The 19704-nt window shown below is 36.7% G+C and overlaps 1 protein-coding gene across 1 annotated transcript; it reads left to right on the top strand.

Moving 5' to 3' along the window:
* Nucleotides 1-1045: 1045 nt before the first annotated feature.
* On the top strand, nucleotides 1046-19230 carry LOC145777604 (twisted gastrulation protein homolog 1-A-like). The gene is made up of 3 exons (XM_082589029.1): nucleotides 1046-1499; nucleotides 17623-17826; nucleotides 17993-19230. Exons 1-3 carry the CDS (start codon nucleotides 1190-1192, stop codon nucleotides 18292-18294), a joined length of 816 nt encoding a protein of 271 aa, XP_082445155.1. The 5' UTR covers nucleotides 1046-1189; the 3' UTR covers nucleotides 18295-19230.
* Nucleotides 19231-19704: the final 474 nt, after the last annotated feature.

The following is a 19704-nucleotide window of genomic DNA, read 5'->3' as shown; positions in this document are numbered from 1 at the left end:
TTGAGGTTTTTGTTGATGGCTAAGGTTGTGCAATACGAAGAAATTTCAACGTAGCTTAAATGTTTATTGTTTACTCATCGATAAAACGCATCGCTTTTTTTCTTGGTTTTGTCAACAAAGAGAAATTGTACCAGACCGCTGGACTAGTCTTGTCACTGTTGAGAGTTGTCTGGACATGTGTAATGTGTATGCTGAGTATGCAGAACAGAAAAACTTAAGTCACGGTTGTTTTAATGTCTGTTCAATGACAGTTTTGCATAGTGAAAGAAGAATAGATGTCAGCTCATTATCAGAAATACCTTAAACCTTTGCAATGTTCTTTTCGTGAAAACGTTTAAGTTCATGGTAGGGATGACTATAATTTCCACTTTAACAAGCAAAGGTAGTAATTGCTTTAAACTCTTTGTAAGCCACGATATGCGAAAGTCTCCGCCAACAATGTTAAAACATCATTTTCAAACGTTCTACTATCATGCAAGTCTTCATTAATTTCGCAACAACTTTTCTATCAGGGTCGCCAAAGTTCAAAATACCCTTACCAGCTAGTAAATCAGTCGGTAGACACTGAATCAATGTAAAAAGCGACTGATTTGCAGGTCGGGCTGCAGCAACTAACGGTTGAAACTTTTGTTTGCAATTGTCCTGCGTAAAATATCTTTATTTGCGTTGGAGTAATACAATCTGACGTTACATCAGGGTTAGTTTTGTCAATTTAGTGAAACTATTTTGGAAGGTGTTGTCAAGAGTGTAAATGTTTTTGTTCAACCAGACGAGAGAAGTCCTAATTTCTGTGTAAAAGATAGAAATAGATGAAATTATTTGTACCCAAGTATCTTAGTCTGTTTTACCTTGAAATGAAAGCTTCAGATAGTTTTCATTCAAGTAGAACCTAAATAAATTAAATGAATTAAAATTAAATATGAACCATATGAAGATTGATAGGCTATAAAACGTTTTATGGTTTCTTCAATGCTTGTAGTGTCATTCACTTGAATTTGCTCTACGCCATGGCTCTACTTAGCATTGTTTTTAATATTCAGCACCAGCTTTGGTATTGATAGCATTTGTTGTAATAGACTGGTTGCAGTCAAATAGAATATTTTGTGCTTTTGTGCTATATATCCTCACGCTTTGTTGAAGAGCTAACTTCCTTATAGTTTTTGCTACAACGCAAGATTCACTTTAAATTATGGATACGCGCTACGGATTTACATTCAAATATATCAAGAATTACAGTAAGTTCCTGCTACCTATCTTTGGATTTATCACACTGTTTGGAAGTTTTATGATCGGATCAGCTCAGTCCCCATCGGCGGGAAATGAGTTTGTTTCACACCCGCAAGAACACGCCTCGTGCAACAAAGTCATGTGCGCTTCTATCGTTAGCTACTGTTTAATTCAAGACAAATGCAGCTGTCATCCAGCCAAGAATTGCACTTGCTGTGCGGAATGTGCTGTGTGTTTGGGAGATTACTACAGACAATGCTGCGATTGCGTGGGTAAGTCAATGTAGCAGTAACGACTTTTTGGTTAAATTATGTTCGAAAGAAGTTGTTCTGTGATTATAGTAGCATAGTCCAGGGATCCGGATCCTCCCTAGTCCCAAGCTTTAACTTGTAATGTGAATAAAGTTGACTCTTCGTTTCTCCGTCTAAAAGGACTTTCAATTTTTGCAAGTTCTTACTTTGTTCCGTGGTAACAAACAAGGTCTTGCCTTCTTGGACTTTTTTGGCGCATTCCGGTTGCGGTTAGGTTATATGTGAACTACGAGGCAAGGAAGCCATCCTCGTGTCTGCCTTGCGACACAGGCACCTGCACTTGCATGAGAGCGGTGTCGAACTGACGCCCTTTCGAGCGTCTCACTGGGATTCTTATCACACAGCTATGCAGCTTTCTTTGATGGCTGAGTTTGATTTTGTCTATAAGTTTTTACTGCACGATTTATAGTTTTCAGGCCAACAAACAACTTTCACTTTTTGTTTTTGTGTTTTATTCAATACCGACCTTGTGGTCACTTTTTGTGATAATTAAACTGGTTTGACTTTTAACATTCGTAGATATATTGAAGAAAGATGTTTTCATTTCACAAGATAATATTAGTCTGTCATTCTTCGAAGAACCACGTAGGGCGGCTTAAAGCCTATTTACGCTGGAATGTTCGTATTACCAAACTGGATTCAGAGGTTTTAAAGCATTAAAAGCGATTAGTCAAGTCTGAAATTTAAAACTAAGAAATGCTCAAATATCAGTTTGAAAGCGAACTCTGTGGGCTAAAAACGATCAAAGGTTTTCTTATGGATCTGTTTGCACAGCCACTGTCCACTTGATATTTCTGTAGTTGTTATAAGGAATTACGATTGAAAACACTTGAAGTTGTACACAGCCTTTAAGAGCTGTGGGAATTCACGTACACTGGACCTGTTTAAAACAACTTTAATCTCGTATTACCTCCTTTGGGAAGCTTAAAATTACATTTAATGAGGTTACCTTTATCTAAGTTTTTGGGATAAGTTTTCGCTTAACAAACCAAGTTCGCTCCTACGTTTCTGCTAGTACAGTACTGACTACCAGTTTGTTGGATTTTGCTTCAAAGCCAGGTTATGTAACGATTTATTCGAGGTTTGCTTTTCAACTTGACATATTGACAATCACTCCTGTGGTGACGAGGGCCAAATGCCCTCCATGATAAATTTTACACATAAGTGCATTCGAGATCTCTAAAAATTCATGGATTTAGTTTTTTTCTAGGCTTGATCCCGATAAAATTTTCTGGTTAATTAATTATTTATCAATTAATTGCACGAGATTAAAAAATGAAACTCGCAATAATTACTCTACTACTACTACAACTATATACAAAATTATTCATTAAAAATAAAGCCTTTTTGTCGTATCCAGGCATACTCTTGTTTGTCGAATATTTAGTTTAAGTAGACGGGAAGGCAAGGAAGCCAATCTTCGTGGCCACCTTCAGGCATGCCTTTAAGTGTCCTGCCAAAGACACAGTCGCATGCTCTTGAGCGGGTTCGAACCGGCACCCTTTAGACTTAGAGCGTCGTACCAAAGCTCTCACCACTTTGCTATACAGCTTGCGTGTAGGGATAGATAGGACGGAAAAAAGGTATGTATTGCGTATAGCCATTGAGAGTGGTGAATTTTGTAACCCCACTTTTAGAACAACAATTTTTTACCTTCAGCGCATGCGTCAGACAATTCTGACCTGATAGTTTTCAATTTGCCATTTGTTTGTGTTAAAAATTAATGTAGATAATTCAGGTCTTGAAACAATTAATCGTTCAATAGGTAAAGCTGACAATTTGATATTTTTGGGCATGCAGAAAGTGATCCCTTGTCACAAAAGTCAATCAATAAGTTTTGCTAACATGGCGCAATTTGTTGGACTGTTACTTTTCAGGTTTGAAATCCTAGCACGATTTGTAAACACGAGAATCCTAACTTGTTGCACTTTTTTCACATTAGAAATTAGCATTACAATCAATAACATGGTTTGTTATTAATATTATTCCACGTGTGTCATTTGTTGTGTTTTTTTGATTCCAAACTCTCTATTATTACAATAAAGCAGTGGTTCCCAACCTTTTTGTTGTCACGGACCCCTTTAGACAAATTATTAGTTCTGCGGACCCCTACCTAAATTTTGCCTGAAACTCAATTAACATACTATTAACTATTGTAATAATTACGCTACTCAACTACTGTACTGTGTCATATTGCATTGCCACTATGACTCCTGCGGCAAATATCAGGTTAAACAGTTGCTCAAATAGGAAAATGAATGAATTGTTCAAAAAATGTCAGCAGCATTTGAATATTAAGGTGACCCAAAGTGCCATGCTGAAACTTTTTCAACGTAAGCAAATTTAATGAGAGGGCTGGTGTTGCCTTTCCTGAACTAAACGACTGAACTGTGGTTGAGTTTTTGACAATGCAACACGCATGTCATCTTCAACGTCCAGGCGATTTCGATGTTTACTTTTTATTGTAACAAGATCTGAGAATCCTGCCTCGCAAAGGTAGCCTAAGAGGTTATGAATGGTAACAAAACAATAATCGCTTGCTTTGTCAAGAATGGGTAGGTTTGCAGTTGTGAGCACCAAACTTCTTTAACAGTTTTTGAATGAAATTCAATGCGTAATAACATTTTTTGATCTCAAATCAATTAGGTCATCTTTGCTGAGACCGTCATCGCTAATATTGTTCAAGTCAAAAAGAAAAGGATTTCGAATCCATGTTTTAATTCCGTTCGGCAGGTGTTCTAAATTAAAATAACGTTGAAATGAGATTTGCAGGGTTTCAATGTGTGCACAAAATTTTTTGTTCATGGAGATTAAAAGAGTAGCCTACATTCTTTTTGAGCTTCATTTATCAAGATAAGATCTTCTAACATTGGAAAGTTAGCGTAATTACTTGCTTCCAATCTGCGGTTCCAAACCAGCAACTTGGCTAAAAACGCTTTCAGTTTTTCAGCTGCATCAATTATTGTCACACTTGGTCCTTGAATGTCACGATTAACATTGTTAATATGACCGAAAATATCGGCTAAGTAGGCCATGTTGTATAGAACACTTTTACTCTCAAACAATTTTGAGAGGGGACTTCCTTTTGCTTTCAAAAGAGTTGATACCTCATTTTTTTAGCTGCTGCAGTCGTTTTAAAACTTCTCTAGATAACCAACGTAGACCTCAGAATGATACAAAAGTACTTCGTAATCTGACCCTACTTCTTGACAGAGCGCTTTAAAAGTACGGTGGTTTACAGCTCTGCTTTTGATGAAATTGACGACTTTCACGCAATTCGTCAGAATTTCTTTGAGACTTGCTGGTAAAGTTTTTGCAGTTAAGGCGTAGGCTACCTAATAACCATGCGATGAGCTTCGTTTTTTACTAAAGCAGCAAATCCGGATTTGTTCCCAAGCATAGCTGGTGCTCCATCCGTGCATATAGAACAAAGTTTTTTTCCAAATTCATCAAGGTAATCACGGACCCCCAAATGCTTTCTCACGGACCCCCAACGGGTCCGCGAACCCCAGGTTGGGAACCACTGCAATAAAGTGAAAGTTCTTTCTTGGAAATTTGGAGTTCTTGTGATTAATTATTGTTAAGTCCGTCCGAAATCCTGACCTTATACACAAGACAAGGGCACACACGACTCATTGCCGCTTTTAGTCGTGAAATGCAAGCAACCCTGTCAATTCTGGGAGCACAAGACGTTGTTTAGATTGAATACCCAGTCTCCCAATGCAAGTAAACAAGTTGATTTGGTTTGCAACTATCTTTTACTACAGCAGGCTACAGTGACGCGTATTAGCAACCACGAGGATAATTTTAATTTATTTCCTCTGCCTAATAAATTTATCGACAACTACTTCAAGACTATACAAAGCTCTCAAGTACTGTACTATGTATATGACAGGTTTATAGAAATTTTGGTACAAACAAACCAGCAACACAATTTTACTAAACGAAGCAGTTATGGCGTCGTTGAAATACCCCTGGTGCAACTGTCCAACAGCTAGAGCAGATTGAAAATTTCCAGGGCCTTTAAACGATTCCAGTTCCATTCTGATGTTGGTTGAATTAGTGTTTCACTTGCAAAAAATTTAGCGTTAAAGTATCAGTATTAGAAAAATCTCTGGCCATAAAGTTACCACATGGATAGGATAGGTGTCTGGTTACCGGTAGCTCGGTTTCTACATAAAGGTTCTGTTTGAATAAACTTGACTGAAGATGATCTTGTGAATCGAAATTGGTTTCTAGATGTATGTTTGTATCTTGGCTGATGAAGCATTCGATGAACTAGAATAGATGCTCAGTTCGTAAATTTTTCCAGCGTTCTCTATGTCGTGCAGTGTCCCAAAGTGTTCTTGATTGGCTGATCGATTCATTTTACAATTTTGGTAAAAAAGAGATTTTCTTGAACCACAGACAAATACAACCTAGCAAGTAGCAACCACACGGCATTCAACACAATACTATAAAGTGAAGATGAACGATATATTTCGAACGTTTTCGGGCTTACACATGTTAGCCTTAATCAAGTAACTAAATGACATCCTGATCTTTATGTTAAATGCCGTGTGGTTGCTTGGTTGTAATTGATTTATTTTGTTAAGAACTTAAAAATTAGATAGAAGTGTTATCCGTTGTCTGCCACAGATAAGGGTCTCCCGAGAAGGCGACCGCGAAGACAGATTTTCTAACTCACTCAAGTCAAGACAACTTGATTTAAAACATTTATTGGTGTGTTATTGTGTTTGCAACTTGTTGAAAACTTGCAACTTCATTTGTCTACTAAGACGTTAACATTGACTGGTTGGTGAAAAGATGTTTTAAATTTTGCAAAGCACGAACACAAACATTTTGCAGTCCAAAATTGTTTTGACAATGTTTAGTACAAAATGTAATTCATTCAACCGTAACAGTGAAGGATACGTATCGCCCAACCCTTATTAATTTTTATCATTGCACCTAATCACCAGGCTTCATTTACCACCGCCAGTTTCATCTGCTGCGAACACATTTGTCTCAATGTTGAGTTGAATGTGGTTGTTCTTATCTGTTTGTTTGGCCTATACCTTGCCTAAACTCGTGTTCAAAACTGCATGGATGGAAGTGTAGGATCATGGTGGGACTGTGAAGTCAATGTTTTGGTTCATTCGTCGCGAATTGTTTGTAGATTGTTTGTAATGTAACGTTTAAATCTGTTTCTTGCATTCACTTGCAGTATTATGTACTTTGAAGTTTTGCTTCCATGTATGCCTACCCACACAGTAAAAACTCAATTTTACTGTCTGGGTATTCACTCTGAGAATGCACATTGTTGTGATGAAAGAAACATAGTTTGAATTTTATGCCTTTCCGATGTAATCAGATGAGGAAAGCCAGGAAAATCCTAATTTACAATCAAACCTTTTCAATACTCAATAACCTTGAATCTAATAAAGCCGATTGGGCTAAGACCACTAGAATATTTTTGTCAGATTTACTTCTTCAAACGTTTCTGTTTCAATCCGTATCTAAAACATTTTTACATTTCAACCCGACTCATCAGCCTTACCAGCCCATACATGAAAATTTTGGGAAAGTTTTTAAAGGTTTGAGTGATATTAAATGTTACTTCTTACAGTTAACTCATGCATGAAAAATTGAATTAACCTTTTCAACTGAGCTTGAAGTAAGAACGGTACAAAATAGAAATTGCCAACATTTTCGTCACTTAAACGCATGTTCACGTCAGATCAATGAAATTAACCGCCATTCATAACGCCGTTGTAAGCTGCATCATGGTTGTATTTATTATATTCGCAAATGCCGCCTAACAGCTAAGTTGCCTGAGGTTCAAATTAGACATGTTGGCTGTGGCGTTTAAGTGACTTAAAAGTGACACCAATTGCTCAAAAAACCGTGTTGATCTTTGTCTGCCTTCTTAGCGCCTTAGCAAAACATTATTAAATTTTTGATCACACCTTACTTCAGCCAAATTTGTGTTTAAACGGAAGAGTTTGCTTGTGAGGCAATTCAAGGTAATATAACACCGGCTTATCTTCTGTATACCTTATCTGTTGTTATTTACAGTGATGGAATTGTGAGAATTTGCGCAAGTTTTACTCGTATTGTTTCATCATTGTCAAGGAAGTTCAAACTGAGAAAGTTAAAATCTTGAATTTTTCCTCTTCATAAAATCAACTCTGTCAAAGAAATCGTCCTTTTTTCATTGCTTCAACGTTCGCGGACATCAAGACAGTGTAAAAAGGACTGTTTTGTTAGCTAGGAAGATACGTCACAAATATGAAACCTTTTAAAATTCAGCAGTGTTTTTTTTACTGGAACCTTGTAATTTATTCAACTAATGTCGCTATCCTACGCTTGATAAAGAAATGATTGACAGGTTAAAATTTCGTTTCAACGATGCTTTGGAAATATTTCAAGCGAAAGCTGCTTTGATGAAACGTTTGAAAGGTGCTTTTTTGTACAACAAAAATTCAAAATTTATATAATACTATTTAACTTTAAATGAAGAAACTCGTTATGAGAGTAGTTACTTGTTATTTACCTCTTTCTGTCTATTTCAAAACCAACTGTCCGCCCCGTTAGCTCAGTGGTTAAGCGCCTGGCTCGAGATCAAGTGGCGCTGTTCGGCTCTCGGGGTGTGCGTTTGAGCAAAGCATTTCAGGACTGTCAGTGGCACCTAGTAGATGGGATAATTTCTCGGCAACAACGCTTCAACAACAACCGGAAACTTTACTCTGCCAAATCTCTATGACCGGGCCTGCGTCAGTGGTTCAAAGCCTCTACAAGTATGCGAAACTGCCAGGATGAAGCTCTCAAAGAAGCTTTCCGAGGATGAAGATCAAATCAATCAATCAATTTACGATTGCGTTACCGGTTTTTTGTAAATTTGTTATTGGAAATGTATGTTGTCACTTCTAAGTGACTTCAGTGCGATTTCTATAACCTCTCGTTCACCTTACCGTGCAGTCCATTGTGATAACAAAGAGAAAGTTGTTTTGCTGTCTGCTCTTTAGGTTTTGAATTGAGTGGTTTTGCTCATTTGTTTATGCTGATTAAACGTAAAATAAACAATGCTTGGCAAAACCGCTCACCGTGATCTACAGTAGGTACAATCCATCTATCAAAATTGCTTCTTTTTGCATTCATAAAATTTAAAAGATTTATTTAAAGTTAAAAGTAGTGCGGTGGAGATTTTGGCGAAAGCTCAGCGTCCAAGAAAACTTAAACTGAAATACGGATATAATATAATGTAGTTTAAAAGTATTTTTGAACACTTCGTGAACAGAACACAACCAGCAACGACAGTTATCCTATGCTAGCAGAAGTTAGGACTTGGTTTTAATATCTAAAGGAATTCAGCTATTGTACACAACATTCTGTTATCCATTCAAATGAAAAGAAAGATTTCTGCAGGCCCGTTGGTTTTAACACACAATTTAAACGGGTCTTGCCCTTCACTGGCTTCATATTATTTGTTTGATACGACAATGCATCATTTGAAGTATTGTTGCAAGGCAACTGTAACAGATGCTTCATGCGTATGCAAGTCAAACACACAAAAGCGAAAACAATTGTTTTAACACTTGTGTTACTTTTCGTACAAACTTGGCGTGTGTAATGTTAATTCAATGAAGAATGCTGCGAAAGCTTTACTCCAAAACTGGTGACCAGCACGAAACCTGCAGCTTAAAAACGTGCTTCTTTTTTAGCTTGTGTTAATGTATTGCTGTGCACATTCAAGCCACAATACACTGCCTTCTCCATGAGTGGCGGTAAATATCCCCTAAACAATTTACCCCGGTAAATATAAATCCCCACTCACCGATAAAAATTCTTCGGATAGACAATACCAAGGCGGATTTTTTCCTAGAGAGTATGTAGGCTACTGGAAGATATATTTTTTGGGGGACATTTTCCGGGAAGATATTTTTCTGGGGGTGGTTCCTATTTACCCTCGTCAATATGGTAAAGGTACGGGCAGCCGTGCATGTTATTTTCCATTTATTACCGTGGAAAAAGTGCCTGTGAAAACTCAAACAGCAAAACAAGATAGATTTCAAAGTTCAAACCTGCCCTAAAAGTGTAACTATACGAAAACCATGATACAAAAAGACTTGCACATGCCTAGCTAACGTTTCGGATTTTGGAGACATCATAGGCTATTGAAAGCATTGCTAGTAATCTGTTCCGTATGAAGAAAATTTCTTTTAGATTTTAATTTTTTTTTGCCAAATCAGTGTCCTTTCATTACATGCATGAAGTCTAATTTACACACCAGACAGCTGGTGGGCACGTGGTAGTAGCCTTTGATCATCTCGAAAATGATTTGGTTTTCCCTTCTGTCCATCATTTGTGTTGGGTCGAAGTGATATTCATTTCGCCTCGTTTGTAGAAACCGAAATTGGATCTTTCACAAGTTTTTCACTGTAAGATCCTTTTTCAATCAAGTTTGCTGAGATAGACGTTTTTAAAATTTTACGCGAAATAGTGCGACGCTGTGTTACGTTTTGACAGCTGTGCAAAGCTTGAAACAAAATTGCACCGGCAGCTGGGAGGAACAAACATCCGGAACTGGCCAGGTGGTCATGAAAGGAGTTGAAGTCTCATCACTTGATTGTGCTAACCAGTCTCTAGCGTTAGTTCAAATTGTACGAGTTGATGAATAAAAGTTTGTTTCGGTCAACGCCTTTTTGCTTTAATCTTTTTCCATCTCCGCCGGCAATAGCCCACCACGCAGTTAAATAGGAAATATCAGTACTTTTGTTTTTTGGATAGGCTTCCTTAACCTCTACATCTACAAAGAGGTTTTTTTTAAATCAACTTAGTAGTAGCAGTTCTTATCCGAAAGGTTAAACTTCCAAGTTATGTTGTAGAAACCCATTTCAATCTTCACCCTTTGTTTTCTCCACTAGATTTCCATTAACAAATTTACGTAGCAATACGCTTCATATCAACTGTTTAGGAGAAAAGCTTGATATTTTGGCTTCGTTTTTCCAGATTATGCTTCATGTTCAACTTGACAACAAAACACGTGACTTGTAACTAATCACCCGTGACGTAAATTGAGCTGTTGTCTTCATATTATGAAAAAGTGGTGACGGCTTCTTATTATTGCCTTAGTTTAACTTCAATAAATTTGAATTTTAGTCTTCGTGGGTGTTAATAGAGACAAGGTTTCTTTCAAGTTAAAATGGTGAAAAGTTTTGCAAATTGCTCACATCAGTTTCAATGGAAGTTGTTGTGAGATTTAAAATGATGACGTCATTGCGAAATTTATCAGCGGAAAACTTGTATGTCAACTTGTTTTTGAATGAATCAACATTGCAAGACGTTTCATCAATGACGAAATGATCTTTCATCGCGAGTTGCATCGAAGTTGAGTTCTTTTTTAAATCCCCAAATGTTAGATCTAACTGCTGTGAATCATCTTAACTGGAACTTTGTAAAAAGTTTTCCGGGGTTGCGTAAAATAATTGTAGTTACACATTGATTTAACAAAAAAAAACAAAAAAAACTACACATTTCAGCAAGATTTCAACACATATTTTCCGCCCTTCCCATACATTGATCGTTGATGGAACAAACCCAAAATTAAAGTATTTTTCTCGAACCTTGTTTTCAACTGATTGTCATTGATGTAGCAAGCGTGGGCGTCACCTCCGCATACCGAATTGTTATGTTTACATCATTGTGATGTTGCTGGACGATGAAAGAATGAAAATATTACTTTCATTTGCTGGATCACTTTGAAGTTTTTTAAGTTTTGAGAAATTGTATTCATCGATAAGAGTGTTGTGGTTGTGAATACCTTGCGCTTTTGTAACATTTGAAAGATTTCTTTTCCTCTTTAATTTCTTGGTTTCTTTTAACTTTTCTGAAGTTGCTGGTGGGCCTAATCCTATTTATTGGCACATTAGTTTGTCTTGCTGACATCATTACGTTATAAAATGACGTTGATTTTTTTTAAACGTTCATATTTCGTAGCACGTCGGCATCAATGTTTTTCAAGGTTTTTCATAAATAACATTTCGTCACCCTCATAACAAAACTGCCTAACTCACTTTTTGACAATTTTGAGATTTTCAGCCCAAGTCACTGGTTTTAACTTTAGTGATGCCTGGAAAAATGCTCAAGACGTTTCACACTCACTAAAGTACTGTAGGCTACTTTTTTTGCAAAAATTCGTTAATAAAAACATTATCTTTGCGGAAGTTTTTTGTGTTTTTCTCAAAAGCTAAAAAAATGAGTTAGGCAGTTTTGTTATGAGGGTGACGATGTTATAGTTTGGCATTTTTTAGGCGATACTAACAATGTCTTTGATTGAACTTGGTACAGGTGTATTGGCACGTTGGTAGCATTGAAATTAGTTGTAGCAATCACCATAATATGGTCCTGTCAGTTCTAGCTGCCAAGTAAGTGAAATAGCCGAGGCCAAGAATGTTTGTTGTTCGTGCTCATCCTTGACCTTTCTTACGAACTTTCTTCAGTTGTTGTTTGAGTGATGATTGAAAAGCTCACATACAATCGTAGCTTTCAATTGCAAGCAGTGATTTTTATCAAACTACCTTGAAACGATGTTGAAATAACATCAGCAGGGTTCCCACGCAGTCGGGAAAGTAGGGAAAAAGTAGGGAATTTGAAAACCCGTTTTCCAGACCGGGAAAAGGTCGGGAATTTTGTGAAACCTCCCTCGTGGTATTGAAAAAGTATGGAAAACCTTGATGACTAAATTGTAGATAAAAACTTCGATATCGATAATATCGGCCATTGTTTGAGTATCGGTATTGGCAAAATTTGGCCGATACTAAACATGAAAAAAAGGCGCTTGCTGCGGATTTTCTACAGAAGCAAAGATACAATTTTTTTAAAGTAGTAACTAACGTCACATTGATGTAGAAAAATAACAACCTGTTAAATTTTTGATATCTCACACTCCCATGACTTCTTGCGCGCGCATTTTGGCTTTGGTTACTTGCATTGATTCTTTCACTCAAACAAAACGTTTTGTTTCAGCAGTTTTGCGTTGTTCGATTCTTAAGTTGTGAAGGAGACTCAATTTCTCCAATATTTATCATTTGTGTTTCTTTTTTACTCTCAGCAGAGTATAAAACTTGTAAAAGTTTTTCTTCCATACGACGTCATGAATGAAATTATATCTCAAATCGGCGTAATGACGTGACATCACCTAAATCCCATTGCTTTCATTTTGAGTGATCATACTGACTTTCAATTTATTCCTACAAGACATTATGATTACGTAATGAAAAAATATATGATAACTAAGGATGGAAGACATTACGTCAGTCATGTCTTTTCAATTCAAAATGAATTTTAAAAGTTATCTTTCGTTCATACTCGTAATCCTCCTTCAAAGCGGTATTACAAAGAACAATGTTGTGGCGCAACATGCAGCTTTTCAATGAAGTTCGGTAACTGTTTTTTTCTTGTTCATCTGCGCTTTAAATACCGGTCATTTTCCGTTGTTCATCCACTAAGCAGTTTAGGTGAACTGTGGTTAGCCTACTTGCAACAGGAGTTATACTGTACAAACAGTGGCGTAGCGTAACCATGGCATGACTTATTTAATTGTGGGGCACTCCAGAAGCAGAAATATTTAACTTGACATGGAAATTTAGCCTCGGGAGATTTTTGTTCTGTAGCCTAACATTCAAAATTTTACTTATTACCGTATATACTCGAGTGTAGTTCGAGATTTTCGCAAGTTGTTTTCACCTCAAAAAGCCAGGTTTGACTTATACACGGGACAAGCTGTTCCCAGCTCGGCAGCCTTCAAAATTAACGCATTTTTTCTGCGGCAAAATTATTGCGACCTAGATTACTGAGTGTGAAACAGCGTCGGCTGAAGTAAAAGTTTTGAATACGTTTATTTGCCGTGATTCAAACTTTAGTTTCAAATTTAATGATTTTTGTCAATTCTAAACTGCATCGTATACACTTGTTGAGCAATACGCAAAGCTCACGAGACAAAAGAGCTGATTTAAGCAATCAATTTTTTTTTATTTTTGCGAGTATAATCGTTCTTATTACGTAACATTCCATGATCGTTGAAGTCGATTAGCGGCCGCATATAACAATGATGTCAGGTTGGCTAGGTGATAATAGCGGTAAGAGACATCGTTAATGCAGGCAATATCTGTGACCAAGACCACAACACCTCAGTCCTCAATCACGGTGGCTTTTCATGTAAAACCTACTAGGCTATGACACAACAACAAAGACAATACCATTCATAAATCTTATTTACTGTACAATGTCTTTGTGATTCAGTGTTCAGAATCACAAAGACAGTGTTCTACTGTTCAGTGTTCTTTTCACTTACTTCATTTTGTCAGTAGTGTGATTTTTAATTGCTTTGGTTTGGCTTATGGCAGGTTGCCATGTCCGATGGAATGAGGCTTTGAATTGCAATTTTAGTATAAATGTGACAGTTTATCCAAACTGATTTCAGTTCGGGTCTTTTGAAGAAAAAGAGTTTTTTTTTCAAACAGGAATCTTCTACTGTACATTATTATTATTTTTCATACTGTGCATGATCGTGTGTGGAAATAATACAGCACAGAAATTTTCATTGATTAAGCACTGTTAATGCGCAATTTAGATCAAAATCAAGTCGGAAATTTTTTTAATTTAGTATTGAAAAAGTAGGGAATTTTTAGAACTTAGTATTGAAAAAGTAGGGAATTTGTTTATAAAAAATGTGTGGGAACCCTGCATCAGTCCAGAGCAGACTTTGCGGTTACCCAGGTTAAATTTCTCCAAGAAAGTGAAGTTTTGATATTTTACTATTTTTCAACGTTCGTAATAGCCAGTTTCACCTAACAGTGGATATTTTTTTCTAAGTGATGACAACTAGTGTCGACAAATTGAGTCCATTACTCTTAAAGCTCAACTTTTGTCCATCTTCACAGCAGATTTTATTCTTTTAAATAGTTTGCAATCTTTTGACAGCAAGTGTCGACCATGTTTGGAAAGGTCGTATAGGACCACTGGGCATGCAACAACTCAGCAAGTGCTTCAACTCAGCAATTACATTTCAGCTACATCCAAATCAACAAATGAGATTTGCGTGCTCACGTAGGACTTGCTTGGCAATCGCTTGTCAATCCCATTTTGCTGACTTGTGACGTTCCAAGTTTTGGTTAGTTGAGTTGTTGCGTGCTTAGTTTCATCATTTACCAACTTCAGCCACTTGCTGAAATGTTGCTTGTGCGGTTGTCACTTGTCCCTTGCTCAGTTCACAACTGCTGTTCTCATGTAGGAGACTCGTTTGAGAAACTATTTGCAAGATCAGCTCATAAATTGAGCAAAAACTTCTCACAAATTGCAATAACTTCAACTTTTATCCATTTCTCCGTTGTTTTTTTTTCCAAGGGAAGTGTAAAGCGTTATGCATTATATGTGAGAAAGCATTGAAGTTTTATTTTAAATCATTCTTGATTTAATAAATTGTAAGGACAAATTAAAGAGAACATTCCTTGCCTTAGCAATCCTGCAAAATCAGCACAAAGTTTATTTTTGGTGTTGTAATTCATTCTTGCTTGTCAACTAATGAATTATAACGATGTAATAAAGTAATGCCATGAGAGCTGAGAGCACGTCCAAGACAGTAATCAAACTTTCTTTCAACATTGTAAAAAAGAGAAGTTGCAACTAGAAACACCTGTATGATTGCTCTATCTCTATGATCAATAATTCAACAACCTACAGAAATGCTGAGTTTCCAATGTGCACAACGACTTGCCCTTTCGAACTTGCTGCAATTTAAATTGTAGGCTAGTTTGATGCAGCTTCACAATGACCAAAGTATACAGTGTATACATAAAGCATTAATAGACCACATTCATATTGTGGCTTCGTGATATTTTTCATCTAATGTTCATAAGCAGCAGAGCTTTTGATTTTTAAAAGTTTTATCCCCAGATACTGGTTGTCCTTGATCCCCTATCCCGTCGCCGATAGCCTTTCTAGTGTTGTCGATATCTTCATTGGCAGGATATGTTCCCAAACAGCAAATCAGTCGTTTTTTTAGCCTACGTCTGCAGACGTTGAATCAATGTAAAAAGCGACCAATTTTAAGTCTAGGTTGTTGTAATCACAGTACTAGCTAGTTGAGGTCTTGTGATTCGTACACTTTTTGTTTCAAACCCTAATTTGTGATGCTGCGGGCGGGCCAATTGCCAAGTTTAAGCCTTCTGCTTAAAATAACATTTCAACAATCTTCGAAACACGCTATTGTCTGTCAATGGGCGACAATTAATTGTTATTTTCGGAGAATAACATTTTTCTTGTTTTGTCGTTTTTACCCAGCCAACAAATCAATACGTGTATTTAACGTATGTAGTTGTAACGTTTGAATCAATGTAAACAAATGGTCTGCTTGATGGGCAGTTGTTTTAGCCCTACATTGTTTGTTCTTTGAAACGAACTTGACCAGAAGAATGATAGACTTTACTTTCACGCTGATTAAACGTTAAATTACATCAACTCGACGAATTTAAATGTCATTTGTCATTTTTGAATTTTAATTAAGTTCCTTACTAAAGCATCCGAACGCAGCTCTGCATGGTTGATCTGGCAAAGTCATCATTTCATGAATCTTCTAATTGATACAAAATATCAAAATTGGACTACATTTTTTGGTCTGAGAATGCACAATTTGAAGGTCTGAAAAACGTCAGTGAAGCCTTAAAATAAAATGTATTTTTTGCATTTTCAAGTCCTAGTTTATGCACTGAACTCCGCTAAAAGCTGCAGTCAGTGCTTAAAAATATATAATTGTTTAATTTTAACGACTAAAAATTAACAGAGCGATCACAATATGAGGAAAATCTATGAGCAGGCGATGTGCGAACTAGCAATAAACAAATAATATTTTTCACGTTGATATCTTTCTGAAAAAAACTGATTGTGCGCCCTTAGTGCAATTCTTTCTTCACTGATGACAGACAAATTGTCAATTCTCAGCTACTCATGAAACGTTGTGTTTATTCATGGTTTTTGTCTTGAATATTGACAGTTTTATATGAAAGACAATGCTTTCGTTTTATACTGGAAAGCTTCATGTTTGGAGACATGCGTTCAACGTTGAACAGATCTTTCTCGCATGTTTAGTTTACAACAAATATTGCTGGTGCCAGACAAGATAGAGTTGCCTTAATGGTATTTTCAAACAAATATCTACATTTTGTCTATCGCTGAAACTTGAGCTTTATTCACATTGCTATGATGTCTCGTAACATGGAATGGGATGTTAAAGTGTTGCCAACAGATTTGAGATCTGCATCTTTTCAATTAATCCCCATTTAAAGTTGATGGTTTCAACCATTATTCTCCATTGTTTGAAAATATTTTTGAGTGAAAGAAATCTATTTGTGCTTTCAAACACATTCACTGTGTTTCATCATCGTTGCATCGATATTGTTTCAATACCATAAAGCACTGTCTAGGCTACGAAGTATCAAAACCATAACAACCCTGTGATGCAGTTTTCACCAATTAACCCAAACAGCTAAATTCGCCATTTTTATATTGATTTATTGTCTGCAGACGGTGAATCAACGTAAAATGACGGATTTTGCTATTTGGAAAGCTATTTGTTTCATTGTTTTCAACGCTATTGTTTTCTACGTTTCATCAGGAAATTTAAATCTTATTTTTTTAAATATATATTTAAATCTCGTACGGCTTGCCAAATCCTCAGTGTTGACATTAAGATTGTTAGCATTAAAAATACAAATCACTCGATTTTTACTCTAGTCAGTTGAATCAAGTGACCGTAAAATGAAAATAACGACTTGTATTACACAATGTGTAACCGAGCCGTGTATATCGAGCATTGTCGTGAACTTTTAATTTGAGCATTGTCATTTAGCATTATCGTAAACGTGAACTTTAAAGTAACTGTTCCCCCTTTTAGGGTGACACAGGCTGTTTAAGTTTTACAAAGTAATAACTATATTTGATGTAATTTGCTCTTTTTGGCTTTTTTACTTGGCATTGAGCACTTTTTGTAGTATTAATAGTATTTGTTGTTTAATTTCCAATAGTTGTGATTTATTGTATTTGCCAGGGATGCGAAAAGAAAGCAATCATTCCGCCAGTGCTCCCACTGTCGCTAGCACTGTGGCAGTGTTGAGCGAACCTGAACCTCTGCTGTTCAAAAGCTTGACCGATCGTCCCATGCCAGGACTCCGCTGCACCATCTTACGGTTTCCGATTATTGAAGAAACCACCGCACACCGTCACCGCCATTTGCAAACTCATCATAAAAAAGGTATTTTGAACTTTCTAAAGTTTTACTTTGGTTCGATTCACATTGTGTCATGTTTTTATTATTAATTTGAATATAACGTAAATTTATCGCTGGATACGAATAATTTCTTGCTTAGATAACCAATTATATAACTAAAATGATCTTAACCACAATCAAATACTTTCAGCTTTTCCAGATCATGATTTTTCCCAGGAGAACGGAGCCACAAACAGCGATGAGCATGTTAACGGGAATTGGGAAGATGTGCAGCTCGTGCTAAGACGCAATTACGAAGTTGGTAATCAACGTGCGATGTGCACTGCGGTGTACTTCGACAAGTGCATGCCTATGAACGAGTGCGCATGGAGCTGTGACCGTATGGGGGCGTCTTCCTATCGCTGGTTCCACAATGGATGCTGTGAATGTGCGGGGCCGACCTGTTTGAACTATGGAAACATGTATCCAAAGTGTACTGAGTGCTTGCAGTGAAAAAGTGACAAAAAAATGGGCGACGACACAAATGAAGTTTTTCTCTTCGCGAGCACGATGGGGACATGGTTGTTATGTGCTTTCAGCAATGTTCTTTTCTTCTTCATAATTCTGTTACAATGCTAATTACATAATTTTACTTTAAATGGAAAATTTTACACCAAATCAAAATTGGAAAATTTTACACCAAATCAAATCAATATTTACACAATTGATCTGCAGTGCTGTATAGTATAACATTTTCTTGTTTCAAAGCTTACAAACATCCTTGTCTGTTTCTGTTTGTGAGCTATTATTGTATAATTGAAACGTTTCTCAATGTCTTCTTCCAAATATTAAGTTCAACAACAGCGAAAGGGATTTCTCTATTACTTGCAAAATGCATTGTAATTTTGAAAGGAATGTTAAATATTAATACTTCACTCATGTTTAATAACATTTGTTCATTCTTTTATACTTGTCATTTTGTTCGTGTAACTTTACGCTGTGTAGATTCATTTTTTTATGATATGTAAGCTACAACAACATATGAATGTATTTAATATCATTGACAGGAGGTTTACAGGAGCTCTTTGACCCCGACCCAAGTTTAGTTTGAGGGCCAAGAAATAAAAAAAATACCTATTATTTGGAATCCTATTGCTTTCCTTAGAATTGTCGTTTTAGGGGTTAGGACTAGGTTTTGTTGGCGTCGGGGCAGCACTATTTCTTTTCAAAAACCTTTTGTACATAAGAATACTGACCTGCTGAAAGTTCAATTTGAGTAGGAATCATTGACATTTCGAACAGTGTGAGAGGCAAAACATTATTGAAAAATTGTCAGTGCTCGTTTGATTTATTGCCCCCCGTACCGGTAGGCCTACATATGCAGTATGCGTTGCAATGATTGCAGTTCGAAGCGTTGTGTCTTCACCTTGAACAAAAACACGAAGATTGGCTTGCTTGTCTTTTTTTCTGTGTAAACAAAATCACTTGGCAATCGGCATAACCTATATGTTGTATTATTGATATGTTTATCACCACACGCGCGGAATTGGTTTGCTTGAACAGTAACACCTTATACAATGTAGGTTACGTATTTTTTAAATAATGAAATTGGAAATTAATAATTTATAAAAGTAGGCCTATTATGTTGTCCCAGGGGCGGATTCAGCAGATAGCCTCAGGGGAGACAATTTCATCAAAACACAATGATGCATAGCCTAGTTCTACAATAGGCTACATTAATCTAACCTTACAAATACATCGTGAACAAAGTTAGTTTTCTGTGTTTTAGTGGAGGGGCACTTTATCGTCCCGTCGCCTCCCCCCCCCCCCCCCCCCACGCGAATTCGCCACGGAGTTGTCCAAATTTTTCCACGTGAAACATGTTCCTGTGGCTTATGCTGCAGTGCACGAAGCTCCTATTTT

The sequence above is a fragment of the Aplidium turbinatum genome, chromosome 9, assembly GCF_918807975.1.
Source record: "Aplidium turbinatum chromosome 9, kaAplTurb1.1, whole genome shotgun sequence".
In the NCBI taxonomy this organism is placed as follows: Eukaryota; Metazoa; Chordata; class Ascidiacea; order Aplousobranchia; family Polyclinidae; genus Aplidium; species Aplidium turbinatum.
The sequence above is the reverse complement of the archived record's forward strand: the minus strand, read 5'-3'. Positions and strand labels throughout refer to the sequence as shown.